Genomic DNA, 19,012 nt, shown 5'->3' on the forward strand with positions numbered 1-19,012 from the left:
AGTGTTTTTCTAGTTCATTTATTTTATTATCATTTTTTTATTCATTTATCTTTTTATTTTCTTCTAGAAGAATCAAAAAACATTTTTATTACCGAGATAAATTTATATAATTTTCAAAGAATTATTACTAATGACATCATTAATCATCTAATCCTAATTATCTACAATGACTAACAGAAATCATTTTATATTCATTTAATAAAAACACCTGCTGGTCAAACTGCTCAAACTGGGACCTGTGCTGGTAAACGAGTCAGCTGACCTTCATGCAGCCAGGAAATGAACTCATCCTGGTTTGAGGGGAAACCGTGAGCTCTCACCTTCCCCCACGGCGAGTCCCACGACGGCTCTCCGGGTTTGGAAGCTTTCCACAGAGCGAAGTCGTTCTGCGACTTCTTCTCGCTCAGTCTTTCTGCAGAGATGCTCAGGTCACCTGCACAGGTGAGAGACAGCACAACAGAAGGTTGGAGAAATCTGAGCCACCATCAGCGCTGTGACGGAAACACCAACCTTCGCCCTCCTGCAGAGCTTTCTGATCCCCCACGGCCTCCGGGACCAGTTTGGCGTAGGAGTGCTGGAGGCTGCTGTCAAACTTGGAGGTGTCGAAGTAAACGGAGCCGTTGGACTCGTACCTGCAGAGAAGCAGACGCTTACAGCCAGAAGGGACGCACACGGTAAATCTGCACCGCGTTGGGCTCTTCCTCACCCGTAACCGTTGGAGACAATCTTCTTCACAAACTCTACGATCTCGGGGACGTATTCGCTGACGCGCGTCAGGACGTCTGGAGGAAGAACCTGAAGCACAGAAACGCAGATAAAGTTTTGTTCCATCAGCGATAAAATGTCCTCTGGCGCGGTGCGTTGTACTCCACCCGAGCTACAGACGGGGTCACTATAACGTTAGTCACGTTTTCCAATCGTCAGTCTGCAGGATGGGAGGCACCCTCCCTCCCCCACACTGTAAAACACACCTGGAGACGTTGCTAGTAGGGCTGAACGATTCTGGATAAAATGAGAATCACCATTTTTCTGCTTGGAACCGATTCTCTCACGATTTTTCTCCAATATAAATATTTATTGCACGTATTACCGGCACATCCACATTGCAACAGCTGACACTGAACATAAAAACAATAAATGTCTCTCTTCTCTTCCACACACAACCTCTGGATCATTTTAATAGGAACATTTCTAACAATATATTTCTGTGCACAAGGTGATGAGAGGTCGATATGTTTCTTACAATATAAACAACAGGCGGGTTGGACATGAAGCTAGAAACTTCACACAGCAGTCCTTTGGTCAAATTTAATATTCTGATGTTTAACATTGGAGGACAAAAGTGATTTATGCACTGTGGGTCTAAAGGGATTCAAAATCTACTTTTTTTTTAAAGTGATAACCTATTTCAATAGTAAATTAAAAAAAAAACCAAAACTTAAAAATACCAAAAGTTTATTTATAGTACTAAACATATTTAGGATGGTTTTGACACCTTTTGTTTCTCCCACATTACTCCTCTCTCCTACAACGTCCATTACATTACAGGCATATGACCAATTATGCAAATTAGACTATGACGTCATTCAGCGACTTCTAGAACAGCCAATAGCTGCTTTCTTTACTTTGGACCAGCAAAGTGACCCAAAAGAGACACTTTGGCAGAGTTACTTCGTTTTGTTGTTGTTTGTTTCCTGTAGTTTTCTTACTTTTGGTTTGTTTTTAGCCAAAGTAAAACATGAACATATGTCGGCAAAAACATAACTTTAATCTTTAACAATCTATGAATCGAGATTGCAATTTTTTAACGATTAATTATGCAGCTCTAGTTGCTAGCTTAGCGGCCTGAGTATTAGCTTGTTGCTACAAAAGGGAAGACAAGACGCCTTGTAATAGTAGTAAATCTGTAGCTGCAACTACTTCACCTTCAGGAGTAAATCCTAACAGTGCAGATATGAGAACAATACAGGAACTGTACATGTAAATTCAGGGACCATATGGGGACATTACGGGGACGACATACAGGGACTAGACTGGGAAGGTACAGGGACCCTGAGCCATCACCTTATCGTGGTGGAGGGGTTTGTGCGTCCCAAAGATTCTAGCAGCTATGTTGTCCGGGGCTTTATGCCCCTGGTAGGGTCACCCATGGCAAACAGGTGTCTAGGGGAGGGACCAGACTAAGTTCAGCTCATCGACCGCTATAATGACAACAACCATGGGCATGAATGTACCCTTGCCCGGACGCGGGTTACCGGGACCCCCCTCTGGAGCCAGGCCTGGAGGTGGGGTACAACAACGAGCGTCTGGTGGCCGGGCCTTCGCCCGTGGGGCCCGATCGGGCTCATCCTGAAAGGGTTACATGGGCCCCACCTCCCGTGGGCTCACCATCTGCGGGAGGAGCCGTAGGGGTCGGGTGCAATGTGAGCTGGGCGGCAGCAAGGGGCGGGGACCCTGGCGGTCCGATCCCCGGCTGCAGAAGCTGGCTCTAGGGACGTGGAACGTCACCTCTCTGGTGGGGAAGGAGCCTGAGCTTGTGCGCGAGGTTGAGCGGTTCCGACTAGATATAGTTGGACTCACCTCGACGCATGGCTTGGGCTCTGGAACCAGAACCCTCGAGAGGGGCTGGACCTTCTTCCACTCTGGAGTTGCTCATGGTGAGAGGCGCCGAGCAGGTGTGGGCATTCTCATCAGCCCCCAGCTTGGTGCCTGCACGTTGGGGTTTACCCCGGTGGATGAAAGGGTAGTTTCCCTCCGCCTCCGGGTGGGGGGACGGGTCCTGACTGTTGTCTGTGCTTATGCACCGAACAGCAGTTCAGAGTACCCACCCTTTCTGGGGTCCTTGGAGGGAGTGCTGGAGGGTGCTCCTTCTGGGGACTCCATTGTTCTGCTGGGGGACTTCAATGCTCACGTGGGCAATGACAGTGAGACCTGGAGGGGAGTGATTGGGAGGCATGGTCCCCCCTCCTCTGAACCCAAATGGTGTTTTGTTATTGGACTTCTGTGCTCGTCATGGATTGTCCATAACGAACACCATGTTCCAACATAAGAGTGTCCATATGTACACCTGGCATCAGGATTCCCTGGGCCGCAGTTCGATGATCGACTTTGTAGTCGTATCGTCGGACCTGCGGCCACATGCCTTGGACACTCGGGTGAAGAGGGGGGCGGAGCTTCAACTGATCACCACCTGGTGGTGAGTTGGCTCAGATGGTGGGGGAGGAGGCCGGTCAGAGCTGGCAGGCCCAAACGTGTTGTGAGGGTCTGCTGGGAACGTCTGGCTGAATCCCCCGTCAGAGCGAGCTTCAACTCCCACCTTCAGCAGAGCTTCAACCATGTCCCGAGTGAGGCGGGGGACATTGAGTCCGAATGGACTGTGTTCCATGCCTCTATTGCTGAGGCGGCCAGCCGGAGCTGTGGCTGTAAGGTCGTTGGTGCCTGTCGTGGCGGTAATCCCAGGACTCGTTGGTGGACACCAGCAGTGAGGGATGCCGTCAAGCTGAAGAAGGAGTCCTATCGGGCCTTCTTGGCCTGTGGGACTCTGGAGGCAGCTGATGGGTACCGACAGGCTAAGCGGCATGCGGCTTCGGCTGTTGCCGAGGCAAAAACTCGGGCATGGGAGGAGTTCGGTGAGGCCATGGAGAAAGACTTCCGGATGGCTTTGAGGAGATTCTGGTCCACCATCCGGCGGCTCAGGAGGGGGAAGCAGTGCTCCATCAACACTGTGTACAGTGGAGATGGGGAGCTGCTGACCTCAACTCGGGACGTTGTGGGTCGGTGGAAGGAATACTTCGAAGACCTCCTCAATCCTACCAACACGTCTTCCGATGAGGAAGCAGAGCTGGTGGACTCAGGGGTGGACTCTCCTATCTCTGGGGCTGAAGTCGCTGAGGTGGTCAAAAAGCTCCTTGGCGGCAAGGCCCCGGGGGTGGATGAGATCCGCCCGGAGTTCCTTAAGGCTCTGGATGCTGTGGGGCTGTCCTGGCTGACACGCCTCTGCAGCATCGCGTGGACATCGGGGGCAGTGCCTCTGGATTGGCAGACTGGGGTGGTGGTCCTCCTTTTTAAGAAGGGGGACCGGAGGGTGTGCTCCAATTACAGGGGAATCACACTCCTCAGCATCCCTGGTAAGGTCTATTCAGGGGTCCTGGAGAGGAGGGTCCGCCGGATAGTCGAATCCCGGATTGAGGAGGAGCAGTGTGGTTTTCGTCCTGGTCGTGGAACAGTGGACCAGCTCTATACCCTCTTTGGGGTCCTGGAGGGGGCATGGGAGTTTGCCCAACCAGTCTACATGTGCTTTGTGGACCTGGAGAAGGCGTTCGACCGTGTCCCCCGGGGGCTCCTGTGGGGGGTACTCTGGGAGTATGGGGTACCGGACCCCCTTGTACGAGCTGTCCGGTCCCTGTATGACAGGTGTCAGAGCTTGGTCCACATTGCCAGTAGTAAGTCGGATTCGTTTCCGGTGAGGGTTGGACTCCGCCAAGGCTGCCCTTTATCACCGATTCTGTTCATAACTTATATGGACAGAATTTCTAGGTGCAGCCGAGGTGTTGAGGGGATCCGACTTGGTGGCCTCAGGATTGGGTCTCTGCTTTTTGCAGATGACGTGGTCCTGTTGGCTTCATCTGGTCGTGATCTCCAGCTCTCGCTTGAGCGATTCGCGGCCGAGTGTGAAGCGGTTGGGATGAGAATCAGCAACTCCAAATCTGAGACCATGGTCCTCAGCCGGAATAGGGTGGATTGCCCTCTCCGGGTCGGGAGTGAGGTCCTGCCTCAAGTGGAGGAGTTTAAATATCTCGGGGTCTTGTTCATGAGTGAGGGAAAGATGGAGCGTGAGATCGACAGACGGATCGGTGCGGCGTCTGCAGTAATGCGGGCTCTGCGCCGGTCTGTCATGGTGAAGAAGGAGCTGAGCCAGAAGGCGAAGCTCTCCATTTACCAGTCGATCTACGTTCCTACCCTCACCTATGGTCATGAGCTGTGGGTCGTGACCGAAAGAAGGAGATCTCGTATACAGGCGGCTGAAATGGGTTTCCTCCGCAGGGTGGCCGGGCTCTCCCTTAGAGATAGGGTGAGGAGCTCGGTCATCCGGGAGGAGATCAGAGTAGAGCCGCTGCTCCTCCGCATCGAGAGGAACCAGTTGAGGTGGCTCGGGCATCTGGTCAGGATGCCTCCTGGACCTCCCTGGTGAGGTGTTCCAGGCACGTCCCTCGGGGAGGAGACCCCGGGGAAGACCCAGGACACCCTGGAGGGATTATATTACTCGGCTGGCCTGGAAACACCTCGGGATCCCCCCCGCAGAGTTGGCAAATGTGGCTGGGGAGAGGGAAGTCTGGGCTTCCCTGCTTAGGCTGCTGCCCCCGCGACCCGACCCCGGATAAGCAGCATGAAGATGGATGGATAGGTACAGGGACAATACCGGGACGTTACAGGGATCATTTGGGGACAATACAGAGACGATACGGACACCAAACAGGGATGATAAGGGGATGATACATGGGACCATATGGGGACAATACAGGAGTTGCATCAGGCTGGAACAAGGCAAGTTCTCTGCCATACTACTACTTCTCATGGACGCTGACGAGTCAGAAGTTTCTGCTTACATTCAGGGCTTCCATGTCTTTGTGGTACTCTCCCTCCCAGTATTTAGGGAGGATGGAGAAGATGGAATTCTCTGTGACTTCAGTTCCGAACTGTTTGTCCAACCAGTCAGCAAGCAAATCTTTGGACTTGTCCAGCAATGCCTTGAGGAAAGAGGATATGAATGAAAACACTGAGTTCAAGCCGACTGCAGCTATAAAACCTGAAAAGAAGAAGCCTCACCTGACCCAGAGGCTGCAAGACTTCATCCGCTGCCTTGCTCTCCATCGCCACCTGCAGGGGCTGCAGAGCGCTGCTGACGGCAGCGTCCAGGCGCTCCAGCATCTGTTTCTTATCGGGGTCAGTGGTTGAAGCAAGATTCTCCTGAAAGGGCTGAAGACAGGAGAGCAAACAGGATATACAGGAAGTCATAAAACGGCTTTGTCTGAGCTGAAATTAATCTTCAATCAGGGTCACGAGGACCTCTGGCAGCGGAAATCATCAGTAGACCCTGTATAGCTCACCCCCCGGGCACTCAGGACGTCCTGCAGGATCTGGGCGGCTTGCGGCTGCTTCTCTTTGTACTGGTCCAGAAGGTAGTTCTGCCGGGCCCTTTTAATAATCTGAAAGAGAATAAAACCAACAAAACCATGAAAACCACAATGCTACAACTTAACCTGCTCACATCTTCATGTTCATCATCAGAATATTCAGGAATCGCACTCTGGAGTCATCAGATGGTCTCATGGGGTCGGTTCATCGCCATGCAGAACACACAGATTCAACTTTGACTTGTAGATGTTCAGAAACAATTAAATTCCAGAAATGTAGCTGTGAAGTGTAGCAGAAACAACAAAAAAAAAATCACTCAAGTTTATTGAGACGGACCAGAAGTCCGTCCCTTTGAAGTTTCTGGGGAGCAAATAGCTAGGAAGCTTGCAGCTAACCTTGCAGTCTCCGTCAACGAGCGTCAGATTCAGAAACGTTCTGATTTTTATGGACAGAAGAGCAGAGTCCAGAGACGTGAACTATGGATATCTCTCCGTTACCTCAACCAAACATGCAGGATCTGGACAAGCGGTACAATAAAGCTGGTTCTCCTCTTGGTAATTTAAGCCAAAGTTGTTTGCAGCATCAGTCAGTGACATGGAAAAAGGCTGCAGAGCAGCTACGTCAGCGGATCATTACTCTTTAGAAATATGAAGAGATAGAAGACATCCAGGCCAAAAGTTTCGCCGTAGCAACAGCAAGGAAGGACTGCCGGCTCACTCCATTTGACTATCCTACGTCCCAGAACTTCCTTCCTTTACAGTTTCCATCCAGCTATTTTGAGGCTCCGCCCCCTGTGTGTTGGCACTGCGGTGTTGGAATCACCGGCGTGAGTAGTTGTGGCTCCATAAACTCAAGACTCCGCAGGTCTACATGTGTGGTTTATCATTAGAAGAAGTCAGACTATAAGATGGCTGGGGCCCTGCGTTGACCTGGAAGTTACCTGGACATTCAGCTTTGTAGGACAGACCTCTGGACAAGACTTAGTCCAGCCGCAACACTACAACCTACAGCAGCACCGTTCCCTAGACTCCCAACTTCACAGCAGGAATAAACATGTTTACAGCAGGAATAAACATGTTTACAGCAGGAATAAACACGTTTACAGCAGGAATAAACACGTTTACAGCAGGAATAAACACGTTTACAGCAGGAATAAACACGTTCACAGCAGGAATAAACACGTTTACAGCAGGAATAAACACGTTTACAGCAGGAATAAACACGTTCACAGCAGGAATAAACACGTTTACAGCAGGAATAAACACGTTTACAGCAGGAATAAACATGTTTACAGCAGAAATAAACACGTTTACAGCAGGAATAAACATGTTTACAGCAGGAATAAACATGTTTACAGCAGAAATAAACATGTTTACAGCAGGAATAAACATGTTTACAGCAGGAATAAACATGTTTACAGCAGGAATAAACATGTTTACAGCAGAAATAAACACGTTTACAGCAGAAATAAACATGTTTACAGCAGGAATAAACATGTTTACAGCAGAAATAAACACGTTTACAGCAGAAATAAACACGTTTACAGCAGGAATAAACATGTTTACAGCAGGAATAAACATGTTTACAGCAGAAATAAACACGTTTACAGCAGGAATAAACACGTTTACAGCAGGAATAAACATGTTTACAGCAGGAATAAACATGTTTACAGCAGAAATAAACACGTTTACAGCAGAAATAAACATGTTTACAGCAGGAATAAACATGTTTACAGCAGGAATAAACATGTTTACAGCAGAAATAAACACGTTTACAGCAGGAATAAACATGTTTACAGCAGGAATAAACATGTTTACAGCAGAAATAAACATGTTTACAGCAGGAATAAACATGTTTACAGCAGGAATAAACATGTTTACAGCAGGAATAAACATGTTTACAGCAGAAATAAACACGTTTACAGCAGAAATAAACATGTTTACAGCAGGAATAAACATGTTTACAGCAGGAATAAACATGTTTACAGCCTGGTATAAAAATCATTTTAGGTTTAACAGGTCAGGTTTACCTTCATGACAACTGTGGGGGGAGTGAATTTTTTTCTAACTCGCCCGTTTAAAAGTAATTTAATACTGCATAAGTGTGTGTGAATGTGGGGAGTTCAGGTCTGGGGCCTGCAGTCCTCCGGCTGTCGCTGGGGGGGGGGGGGATTGGGAGGGAGAGGGAGGATTGAATGAGAGGAGGTGTGTGGGAGGGAGGGAGGGGGGTGTGTGGAATGGGAGCGGGGGTTGGAGGAAGGGGGGGGTGTGTTGGGGACGGTGGGGCTTGGGAGGGAGAAGGATGGGGAGGGTGCTGGAGAGGGGGGATAGGAAGCAGCGGGGGGGTTGTGGGGAGGGTTGTTGGGGGGAGGGTCTACGGACGTGTCCTTGTCCTTGGGGATCCCGCCCCTGGTATCGTGGTGGCGCCGGCCCGCGATGGTTTTGCTCTGGGTGGGCGGGGCCCGCTGGGTCTTGGCCGGGGCTCTGCCGGGGGGGACGGGTGGTCCTGGGGCCTGTGGGCTGCCGGCTCTCTGTGCGGCCCGCGCTTCAGCACCCGGCGCCCACCGGGCCGGCGTGCCGTCGCCCTGTGCTACCCGGTGCCCCTGCCTCGTGGCGCCGGGTGGCGCCTGCCTGGAGGCTTCCACTGCTCTGGGCTCGGGGGACGGAGGCTCTCTCTGCTTTGCCTGCCCGGGCTCTGTGCGCGGTGGGCTTGCCGGGCCCTGGGGGCCTTGGCTTCCTCCCCTACACCTCGGGTCGTGGTCGTGCTCCCCTACAAGCACTCAGCTGATCTTTGATTGCATGATCACAGGTTGAACAGTCACACGTGCACGCCCACATGCACTCATCTTCCCATCTGCTTCCTACTAAATGTTGCTGATGACTCTCTGTAGGTATGTTTAATAACAGTTGGTATTGTAATTGTTATTTTATTCATTCATTTACTTTTTTTACTTTTATTTTTCATTTTTGTCTGTTTTTGAATATTGTCACTATCCTACTGATGTCTTGTTGTATTTTTTCAGTACTTTATATTGTTTTGCAAATACGGTAACTTTAGCAACTTAGACACGCCTTTCTTTTCTCTCTCTCTTTTTCCTCCTTTCATTTCCTCTTTTCTTTCCTCTTTCCCTGCCAGGTCCAGCTCGGCCATATTAAGACTGACGATGATTGCAAAATGAATGGAAAATAAATAAATAAATAAATAAATAAAATGAAATAATTATCATAATAATAAAAATATTCAGATTATCAAGGGCAGCTATTTACATGAGATGTCTCCCTTGACAGAGCAAATCTGTCTGGTAAAGATACGGCACGCAGATTGTTCTGTATGCTGAGATGCTGGACAGGACAGGTTAAAAAAACAAAAAAAAAAAAAGTAATTTAATCTCGAAGTTCGGCATATTTAGGGGCGTGTCCTTTTGATTGACAGGTACCTGATCTCCTGCTTCAACTCAGAAGAACGTAGAACAACCGCGGTTTTTAGCAAGTTAACAACGTGACTTAGCTTTAGCCTGCTTACCTCTGTTAGCTGGTTAGCGCCTGTTATCTCCGGGTTAGCTCAGTTAGCTCTTAGCTACAGGTAGCTCGGAGTTCGCTCGATGTCAATCATCCACCATGACTCTCACAGCCCCCCTCTCAGCTCCACCTCTTTGCCCATATTTGTATTTTCCGGGTGAGACGACACACATGCCCCTGCCAAGATGGTGATGGTAGGAACCGCCCACCGAGCTTCAATTCAGCTCTTCAGAAACCTACGGGTGACGTCACGGAGGCTCCGCCCATCTTTTATATACAGTCTATGGTCGCAATCGAATTGTAAGGCATCTCAGACCTTATCAGCCAATCACAGGGCAGCAACGTGTGATGCTTCCTGTCTCCATGGAGCTAAATCTCCGAGGACAGTTTCCGGGTCTCTGAGCCGGTGCTGAACGCTGGTCCTGCTGAAGAGGACGGTAGGTTTATGGATCACGTATGGATCTTTCTTCAGGAAGTCGTTTCATGGCATAACCCACCTTGTCATCGATGTCAGTGATGTTCATGCAGTAGAGGACGTCATATTTGAAGTAATCCTTCAGTATCCTTCGCAGAATGTCGAACGATATGTAGGACCTGTACACATGCAGGTGGGAAGAGATCAGATCACGTACGGAGGCGAATCGCCACCGATTCTTTGCTCTACTTACCGAGCATGTCCCATGTGCGAGGCGTCATACACGGTCGGCCCGCAGCAGTACCACGTCACTTTATTTCCCTTCTGCGGAACAAACGGCTCCTGAAACACGAGGAAACTTTCAGGAAAAGGACGAGATCCGAGTCACACCTCACATCCCACCTGCCGACTCCGCATGATGTAAACAAGATGTTTGGCTGCGCATCGGCATCAAACTGGGGGCTTTAACACACCTTTGCTCTGGTCAGGCTGTTGTAGAGTCGTAGCTGAGGAATGCTGGTCCCTGCTGGAGGCGACCACGGAGGCTGGACCCGCTTCGCCCGCACTGGAAGAAAAGCAGCAGAAATTACTTCATTTCAGCCACAAACCAGACAGCTTTTATAGGTTTAGGCAGGTAAATGAAATATCAAACTTATCTGAAAATAAAATAAAAACATCAAAACAAAAACCAGAGTCTAATTGAGTTATCTACAGGGGGATGGAAAGTTTGGGCACCGCTGGTAAAAATCCTTTTTAATATGAAAAGGAGCCAACAAAATCTCCAAAAGGCTTCAAATTACAGATTAGACATTCTTATAACATGTCAAAAAGAGTTGGATCTTATTTCCATCATTTAAACTTTCAAAATAAATGAAACAAAAAATGGCGTCTGTAAAAGTTTGGGCACCCTGCAGAGTTAGTACCTTGTCCCTTTGGCAAGTATGACTACTTGTAAATGCTTTTTATAGCCAGCCAAGAGTCTTCAACTCTTGTTTGAGGTGTCTTCGCCCATTCTTCCCGACAAGTCTTCCAGATCTTTGAGATTTCTGGGCCGTCCGTGATGCACTGCTCTTTTCAGGTCTATCCATGGACTTTCCATTCTGTAGAGGTCAGGAGCTTGTGGCAAAACCTTCAGTTTATGCCTCTTGATGTAATCCACCCTGGATTTCAAGGTGTTTTTAGGAACATTATCCATTTGTAGAACCATCCTCTCTTTAACTGCAGCTTTTTCACAGATGGCTTTAGGTTAACATCCAAAATTTGCTCAAAACCCATTGAATCCATTTTCCCTTCTACTCGTGACATGTTCCCTGTGCCACTGGCTGCAATACAACCCCAAAGCATGATTGATCCACCCCCATGCTCAACAGTAGGATAGATGTTCTTTTCATTAAGTTGTGTGTCCTGTCTTCTCCAAACGTACCTGTGCTCATTCCGGCCAAAAAGTTCAATTTTAACCTCATCAGTCCACAGAACTTGTTTCCAAAAAGCATCAGGCTTGTCTATATGTTCCTTTGCAAGGTACTAACTCTGCAGGGTGCCCAAACTTTTACAGACGCCATTTTTTGTTTTCTTTTATTGTGCAAGTTTAAATGATGGAAGTAAGATCTAACTTTTTAGGACATGTTATGAGAAAGTCTAGTCTGTAATTTGACACCTTTTTGGAGATTTCCCATTTTTGTTGGCTTCTTTTTCACATGAAAATGGATTTTTACCAGTGGAGACCAAACTTTTCATCCCCCCTGTAAAAAATTTAAAAAAAAACAACAAAAAACTAAAAATAAAAACAAGGAAAATAAAAAATGTAAAATTTTAGATAAAAAAAAACCCCAACTTATATAAAATTAAACTTAAAACAATGAAAAAACAATAAAACAAAACTAGATTAAATAACATAATATCCTAACATTATAAAGAGAAAATAAAACTTATTTAAAGTGCAACGATTCATCATTTTGATTTTCTTTTTTTTTGCCATGAATGCTGTTTTTTTGCATTTGCCATTTCTTTTGTTATATTCCTGAATGAAGCAGTTATTTCCAGTAAACGTTTGGAGGATGTTGAAACACGCTGTGGGCAAAGATCAACCTTTCACACCACAACGCCACCGCCAGCAGAGACCACATCACCGTTTATGATGCTTCTGAAACTGCAGGGATTCTTTAGGCGCCGGCGTCCTGAAAGCAAGACGTCCGCCAGCAGCTGGAACCGAGGTGCCGTAAGCCGTGCATGTCGTAAGCATGCAGGCATGCTCAGATCACACCAAACATCCTCACGCCTTCAGCCGTCTACTCACTGCTGCTCTGTGCGCCGAGGTCCAGCTGCAGGGCCCCTACGTGTCTGTACCAGCGCAGCGCGTGGACGTGTTGGGGGTCGGGGGGCCTGCGGAGGAGCTTAAAGGCTTTCAGGTCGGCCTGGGAGGCGCCAAAGCCCGCCAGGTAGCTGCGACAGGTAAGGTAGTCGTTCAGGGCCGCTGTCAGTGCAGCTTCCTCACTGATCTGCAGCAAGAAGCCAAACGGAAAGGCTGCAGAAAGAAGAAGGCAAACGTTTGCAGAGTTACGCAGCAAGCAGCATGAAGAAGCAACGGCTGGACGGCCGGCTGGACGGCCGGATGGACGGCCGGATGGACGGCCTGATGGACGGCCTGATGGACGGCCGGATGGACGGCCGGATGGACGGCCTGATGGACGGCCTGATGGACGGCCGGCTGGACGGCCGGCTGGACGGCCGGATGGACGGCCGGATGGACGGCCGGATGGACGGCCGGATGGACGGCCTGATGGACGGCCGGATGGACGGCCGGCTGGACGGCCTGATGGACGGCCGGATGGACGGCCGGCTGGACGGCCTGATGGACGGCCGGATGGACGGCCGGCTGGACGGCCTGATGGACGGCCGGATGGACGGCCGGATGGACGGCCGGCTGGACGGCCTGATGGACGGCCGGATGGACGGCCGGCTGGACGGCCTGATGGACGGCCGGATGGACGGCCGGCTGGACGGCCTGATGGACGGCCTGATGGACGGCCTGATGGACGGCCTGATGGACGGCCGGATGGACGGCCTGATGGACGGCCGGATGGACGGCCGGATGGACGGCCTGATGGACGGCCGGCTGGACGGCCTGATGGACGGCCGGATGGACGGCCGGATGGACGGCCGGATGGACGGCCGGATGGACGGCCTGATGGACGGCCGGCTGGACGGCCTGATGGACGGCCGGATGGACGGCCGGATGGACGGCCGGCTGGACGGCCGGATGGACGGCCGGATGGACGGCCTGATGGACGGCCGGATGGACGGCCGGCTGGACGGCCGGATGGACGGCCGGATGGACGGCCGGCTGGACGGCCGGATGGACGGCCGGATGGACGGCCTGATGGACGGCCGGCTGGACGGCCTGATGGACGGCCGGCTGGACGGCCTGATGGACGGCCGGATGGACGGCCGGCTGGACGGCCTGATGGACGGCCTGATGGACGGCCTGATGGACGGCCGGCTGGACGGCCTGATGGACGGCCGGATGGACGGCCTGATGGACGGCCGGATGGACGGCGTGATGGACGGCCGGATGGACGGCCTGATGGACGGCCGGATGGACGGCCTGATGGACGGCGTGATGGACGGCGTGATGGACGGCCGGATGGACGGCCGGATGGACGGCCTGATGGACGGCCGGATGGACGGCCTGATGGACGGCGTGATGGACGGCGTGATGGACGGCCTGATGGACGGCCGGATGGACGGCCTGATGGACGGCCGGATGGACGGCCGGATGGACGGCGTGATGGACGGCGTGATGGACGGCCTGATGGACGGCCTGATGGACGGCGTGATGGACGGCCTGATGGACGGCCTGATGGACGGCCGGCTGGACGGCCGGCTGGACGGCCTGATGGACGGCCGGCTGGACGGCCTGATGGACGGCCTGATGGACGGCCGGCTGGACGGCCTGATGGACGGCCGGCTGGACGGCCTGATGGACGGCCGGCTGGACGGCCGGATGGACGGCCGGATGGACGGCCTGATGGACGGCCGGATGGACGGCCGGCTGGACGGCCGGATGGACGGCCGGATGGACGTAGCGTCTCGTCCAGAGGACGGAGTTCCACACGACGAGAGAAGGCAGGAAGACCGGGAATTCTACCATAAAGACAACTAAACCATCTTTTATTTTCAAATAAAAACTCACTTTCTTCTGTTCGTTTTCTTTTCTGTTCTTAAGTTTTGCTTTTTTCTCCTCCTGTTAAATGGAGTGGGAATTAATAATTAATAATTAATAATTAATTTACAACTTTTTCCTTTAAAATGATGGATATAAGGTAAGGGAAAAGGTAAACAGGATTAAAACCATTAAAATCAGTCATTTTCTAAATATAAAACCAAACCATCTGAAATAATAAAATCATTACAATTCATTGTCTCATTTTTTAAGCCAATCAGTTATGTCAAGATATTTTTTTATTTTCCAATATATTTATTTTTTAAATGTTTTTAGATTTGTTTCATTTTGCAAAAAACTTTTTTTTTTTCATTTAAAATCTCAAAATGAAAAAACATTCTGATTTAACTCATCCTAATTTAAAAAAATAAATAAATCATGTGTTTCGACTATTTTATTTGCTTCTTTCGCAGTGATTTCCTGCATAACTGACTTCATGTTAAAAAAAAAAAAAAGTACGAAATAAATCTCATGTTTCTTGAATGGATTTTTTTTTTATAAGTGAAAAATCATTCATACCCAGTAATAGTAACTTACACATAACTTTTTAAAAAGTACTTTATAAATAAAGAATAAATAGTAACTTTATAATAGTTCTAAAGGAAATAATAACAAGAAATATAAAAAAGAAATTGCAAAAACAGCATTATAACATTTATTCCTTTTTGTGTCCTCATTTATTTATTGTTTATTTGAATCATTTATTTGGGACTTCTTTCCTTCCAAAAAGTCAAAAAAATGTAAACTCGTCAATAGAAATCAGCTGAAATCTTTCACTTCGACGGCAAACAGTTTTCCTGCTGTGAGCTGATTCAGCAACAAGGTCGTCATCTTTTCAACGGAAACCTGCAGAGTAAATGCATCCAACACCAACGTCCACTGCAGTCTGTGGAAACGCAAGGAAACTCAGACCTTTGTTTGGCATTTCATTCATGCAACCCAGAAGTAAACGCACCACCACGAAGAATGAAAGTGAAATGTACTGGAGGGTCTTTCCACAAGAGTCAGACAGAAACAGAGGAGCGACTCCACCCGTCATCAGCGCGTAAAAATGAAAGAAAAACTAAAAATTACACACAATCATAATTATTACCATAAATAAGAAGAAAACAAAGGGATGCTAAAATGATTATACCCATGATAAGCTTTATAAGGAGGAGGATACAGCACTTTTACTGCACCTTTAGAACTTTTTAGATCTTTCATTTCATCCAATTTTATATGTTAAAAAATGTTTTATGTGATCTTTGGCTAAGATGCATTTAAATGTATAATAATATACACATGAAAGCACATTTTATCTTCTATAATCAGTTATCTGTGCACATATTTTATATAAAACTCAGGATTTAATAAGCAAAAGATTTATTTCCCTCCTGCTCCCCCAGGTCATCCTCCTCCCTCCACCTCACTGGGGGAGGCGAGCGCCCCCCCCCCCCCAGACATCAGTAATACATCTGTTCACATCCAACCTCAGAACCTGTTGAAGAAAGCATGTAATCACCGTGTCCCACAGCTCCATGTTGTCTTTATTGTTTTAATGTCAGCGTCCTGGAGGGACTGGAAAGGCGCTTTTTAAATAAAATGCATTATTATTATTATTATTAATAATATTTTTTCATTTCATTTTCTGAACCGATTTAATCCAATTCAGGGTGGCGGGGAAGCTGGAGCCTATCCCAGCCGGCTTTGGGCGACAGGCAGGGTACACCCTGGACAGCTCGCCGGTCCATCGCAGGGACACACAGAGAGACGAACAACCACTCACGCTCACTGCTGGGGAGTGATTTAGAGTAACCAGTTAACCTAACATCATGTCTTGGAAGGAAGCTGGAGAACCCGGAGAGAACCCACGGGGAGAACATGCAAACTCCAGACAGAAAGGCCACTGACCAAACCCTCCCCAGCCAAGGATTGAACCAGTGACCTTCTTGCTGTGAGGCCACAGTGCTAACCATGCAGCCATAATAATAATAATAATAATAATAATGATAATAATAATGATAATAATGATGATGATAATAATGATAGGATGCAATCATTAGCTTACAACTTTACAGGAGAAAACAATAAGAAATGTGGAATCAAAGTGAAACAGAAAATAAATTGAATTAATAAATACAAGTCTATTTACATGAGGAACTATAATGACAGCGTTAATAAACTCGCTGCATTAAACTGTGCCCATTTTAGTTATCAGTTCTGCAAAAATCCCGTAAAATTATTATTTAATATTTAATAATATTTATTTTATTATTTAATTTTTATTCTTCTCATACATAAACTGAGTTTTAGTTGAACTGATAAAAACAAAATAATAACAATAAAAAAATCTAACTAATCAGCATGAATAGTTTTCCTTTAGTTGAATTTATAATAAATTATTTTTCATTTCATTTCATGATGGGAATCTTTAAACATTTAAACTTATTTATTGACTCTTATGTTTAATTAAATGTGCCGAAGTTAGAGATGTCTTTTCATCCCAGATAAAATTTTATGGTTTATCTTTATGTATTTCCTTTAAGCTGATTTTCGTCCTAAAAGCTTAAATTTCAATGTTTTTAAAGGGAGTTCCGCTTTAAACCAGAGCTAACCCTGCTAGCTGTAGGCTAATGACAGCCAAACATTCAGATAAATCCTCGTCATTTCTTTGTAGATTTTAAACGTAGCAGTGAAAACAGAAAGACAGATGAGTAGAATCTGTACCTGGATCTCCGGAGCTCGACATCGCGGCGCAGCAGACGGTCTGGATGCTGATGCAACAATAACGTGTCCGGAAGAAGCTGGCGCTATAAATCCCGGACCCGGAACTAATGCTGCGGCTTGGGTTGCGGGGGGACGCTAAAGAGGGTCGGTTCAACAAGCGGAAGTATGTTTAGTTTATTTAATAAAATATGAGACGTTAGAAAGCGAAAGTTGCTGCTGTTTTCTAAAGGAGGAGCGCGTGCACGTGATTCCAGCGGCTAAAGGGGGAGCGCGTGCATGTGAAATGTCTCAGATGAAGGAGTTCATCGACAGAGTGACTCGTGTTTATGAGAAATACACAGAGTATGTTCGGAGGAACCCAACTGCTGCTGCACAGCTGGAGAACGTGGTGCGGACCCTCTCCTACCTGTTGGCAGGTGTGTCACCTTCATGTTAATAACTCCTACCTGTTGGCAGGTGTGTCACCTTCATGTTAATAACTCCTACCTGTTGGCAGGTGTGTCACCTTCATGTTAATAACTCCTACCTGTTGGCAGGTGTGTCACCTTCATGTTAATAACTCCTACCTGTTGGCAGGTGTGTCACCTTCATGTTAATAACTCCTACCTGTTGGCAGGCGTGTCACCTTCATGTTAATAACTCCTACCTGTTGGCAGGTGTGTCACCTTCATGTTAATAACTCCTACCTGTTGGCAGGTGTGTCACCTTCATGTTAATAACTCCTACCTGTTGGCAGGTGTGTCACCTTCATGTTAATAACTCCTACCTGTTGGCAGGTGTGTCACCTTCATGTTAATAACTCCTACCTGTTGGCAGGTGTGTCACCTTCATGTGCATTAATAACTCATAAATTCAGGTAAAGTGTGAGAAAGTTAACTGTATGAAAGGACTGAAGCTACCCCGTTCACCACCCTGGACTCTGTCCCACCTACAACCTGACTAGTTTTTGTTTGGGGAATAAAAAGAGTATTTTCAGACTGGATCATTTGTCTTTTTACAGGACGCTTCGCGGATTCCCATGAATTATCTGAGCTTGGTAAGTTTGACTCTTTTATGACACCTGGTTGCTGTTAGATTTACACAGATTCATGAGAAAATGTCTGGTTTTTACTCAGAGATGTTATTTAGGGACCAATGTGTTGATCCAGCCTAAATAGCTTTCTATTTTCCCTCCAAGCTGCCAGACTTTGCGTCTTCTAAAAGCTTCTTCATCTATCGTTTTTTTTATTTTCTGCTTTTCTTTCATTTTCATTCCATTCTTTGTAGCTGAACATTTCCCCAGAGATTTAACTCAGTTAATCCTTCAGGAGGAAAAAGGCTCCTAACCTGGAGTTGTGTCGCTACACAACAGACCAGTGAAAGGAACCGTCTTTAAGCTTTGGGCTCAAGCTGCAACGTTCTGCCGGATTTCAGGAGATTCTCTGGAACACCTCAGCCAGGTGCCACGAACCAGACACAAGGAGTCCGGACTAAAAAGGTTCTGGATCCAGCACAGACCTGATCCAGGACCTGAGAGATCCATTTGGACCTTCAGCTGATCCATCTGCTGACATGGTCTCCATGGAAACAGGGCTTCAAGAAGCAAAAAAAAAGGCTGACGTCACATGACCCAAAAACTGGGCTAAACATCGGTCGAACCTGTTCTGATGGCAGGACGGATCCTCCCCAGAACCCGGACCTCAGCGGGTCCGATGGCGGGTCTTTTCTGGAGGTGACTGGTTTCCGTATCAACACTCTTAAGTCTGCAGATTCATTAATATCAATTTTCACGTCTTCATTTTTGTTCCTGTTGAGTTCCAAACCGTAATCTCTCATTTTTATTTTATTGGTATTTGTTTCATTTATTTTATTCTATTGATGTTTTGTTTATTTTATGTCAGAAATGAACACGTTTACGGCTGGAATAAACACGTGTACGGCTGGAATAAACACGTGTACGGCAAGAATAAACACGTTTACGGCAGGAATAAACACGTGTACGGCAAGAATAAACACGTGTACGGCTGGAATAAA

At 47.7% G+C, this 19,012-nt stretch overlaps 2 protein-coding genes across 2 annotated transcripts in view; one reads left to right on the top strand and one right to left on the bottom strand.

The window, feature by feature from the left end:
* The window catches only part of cars1 (cysteinyl-tRNA synthetase 1), a 49,762-nt gene extending 32,675 nt beyond the window's left edge, over positions 1-17,087 (bottom strand). The window contains exons 1-10 of the mRNA XM_079254507.1: positions 17,000-17,087; positions 10,542-10,633; positions 10,322-10,410; positions 10,151-10,247; positions 6,108-6,206; positions 5,827-5,976; positions 5,607-5,747; positions 707-795; positions 511-632; positions 321-433 (exon numbers count right to left, since the gene is read on the bottom strand). Of these exons, the coding sequence (XP_079110633.1) occupies positions 321-433; positions 511-632; positions 707-795; positions 5,607-5,747; positions 5,827-5,976; positions 6,108-6,206; positions 10,151-10,247; positions 10,322-10,410; positions 10,542-10,633; positions 17,000-17,021 (1,014 nt within the window). The 5' untranslated portion in view covers positions 17,022-17,087. The remainder of the gene's footprint in view (positions 1-320; positions 434-510; positions 633-706; positions 796-5,606; positions 5,748-5,826; positions 5,977-6,107; positions 6,207-10,150; positions 10,248-10,321; positions 10,411-10,541; positions 10,634-16,999) is intronic.
* A 48-nt stretch (positions 17,088-17,135) lies between these two features.
* Positions 17,136-19,012, top strand: part of pex16 (peroxisomal biogenesis factor 16) — a 52,587-nt gene continuing 50,710 nt past the window's right edge. The window contains exons 1-2 of the mRNA XM_079239630.1: positions 17,136-17,415; positions 18,000-18,035. Of these exons, the coding sequence (XP_079095756.1) occupies positions 17,283-17,415; positions 18,000-18,035 (169 nt within the window). The 5' untranslated portion in view covers positions 17,136-17,282. The remainder of the gene's footprint in view (positions 17,416-17,999; positions 18,036-19,012) is intronic.

The sequence above is a fragment of the Telmatherina bonti genome, assembly GCF_933228915.1.
Source record: "Telmatherina bonti genome assembly, chromosome: 1".
In the NCBI taxonomy this organism is placed as follows: Eukaryota; Metazoa; Chordata; class Actinopteri; order Atheriniformes; family Telmatherinidae; genus Telmatherina; species Telmatherina bonti.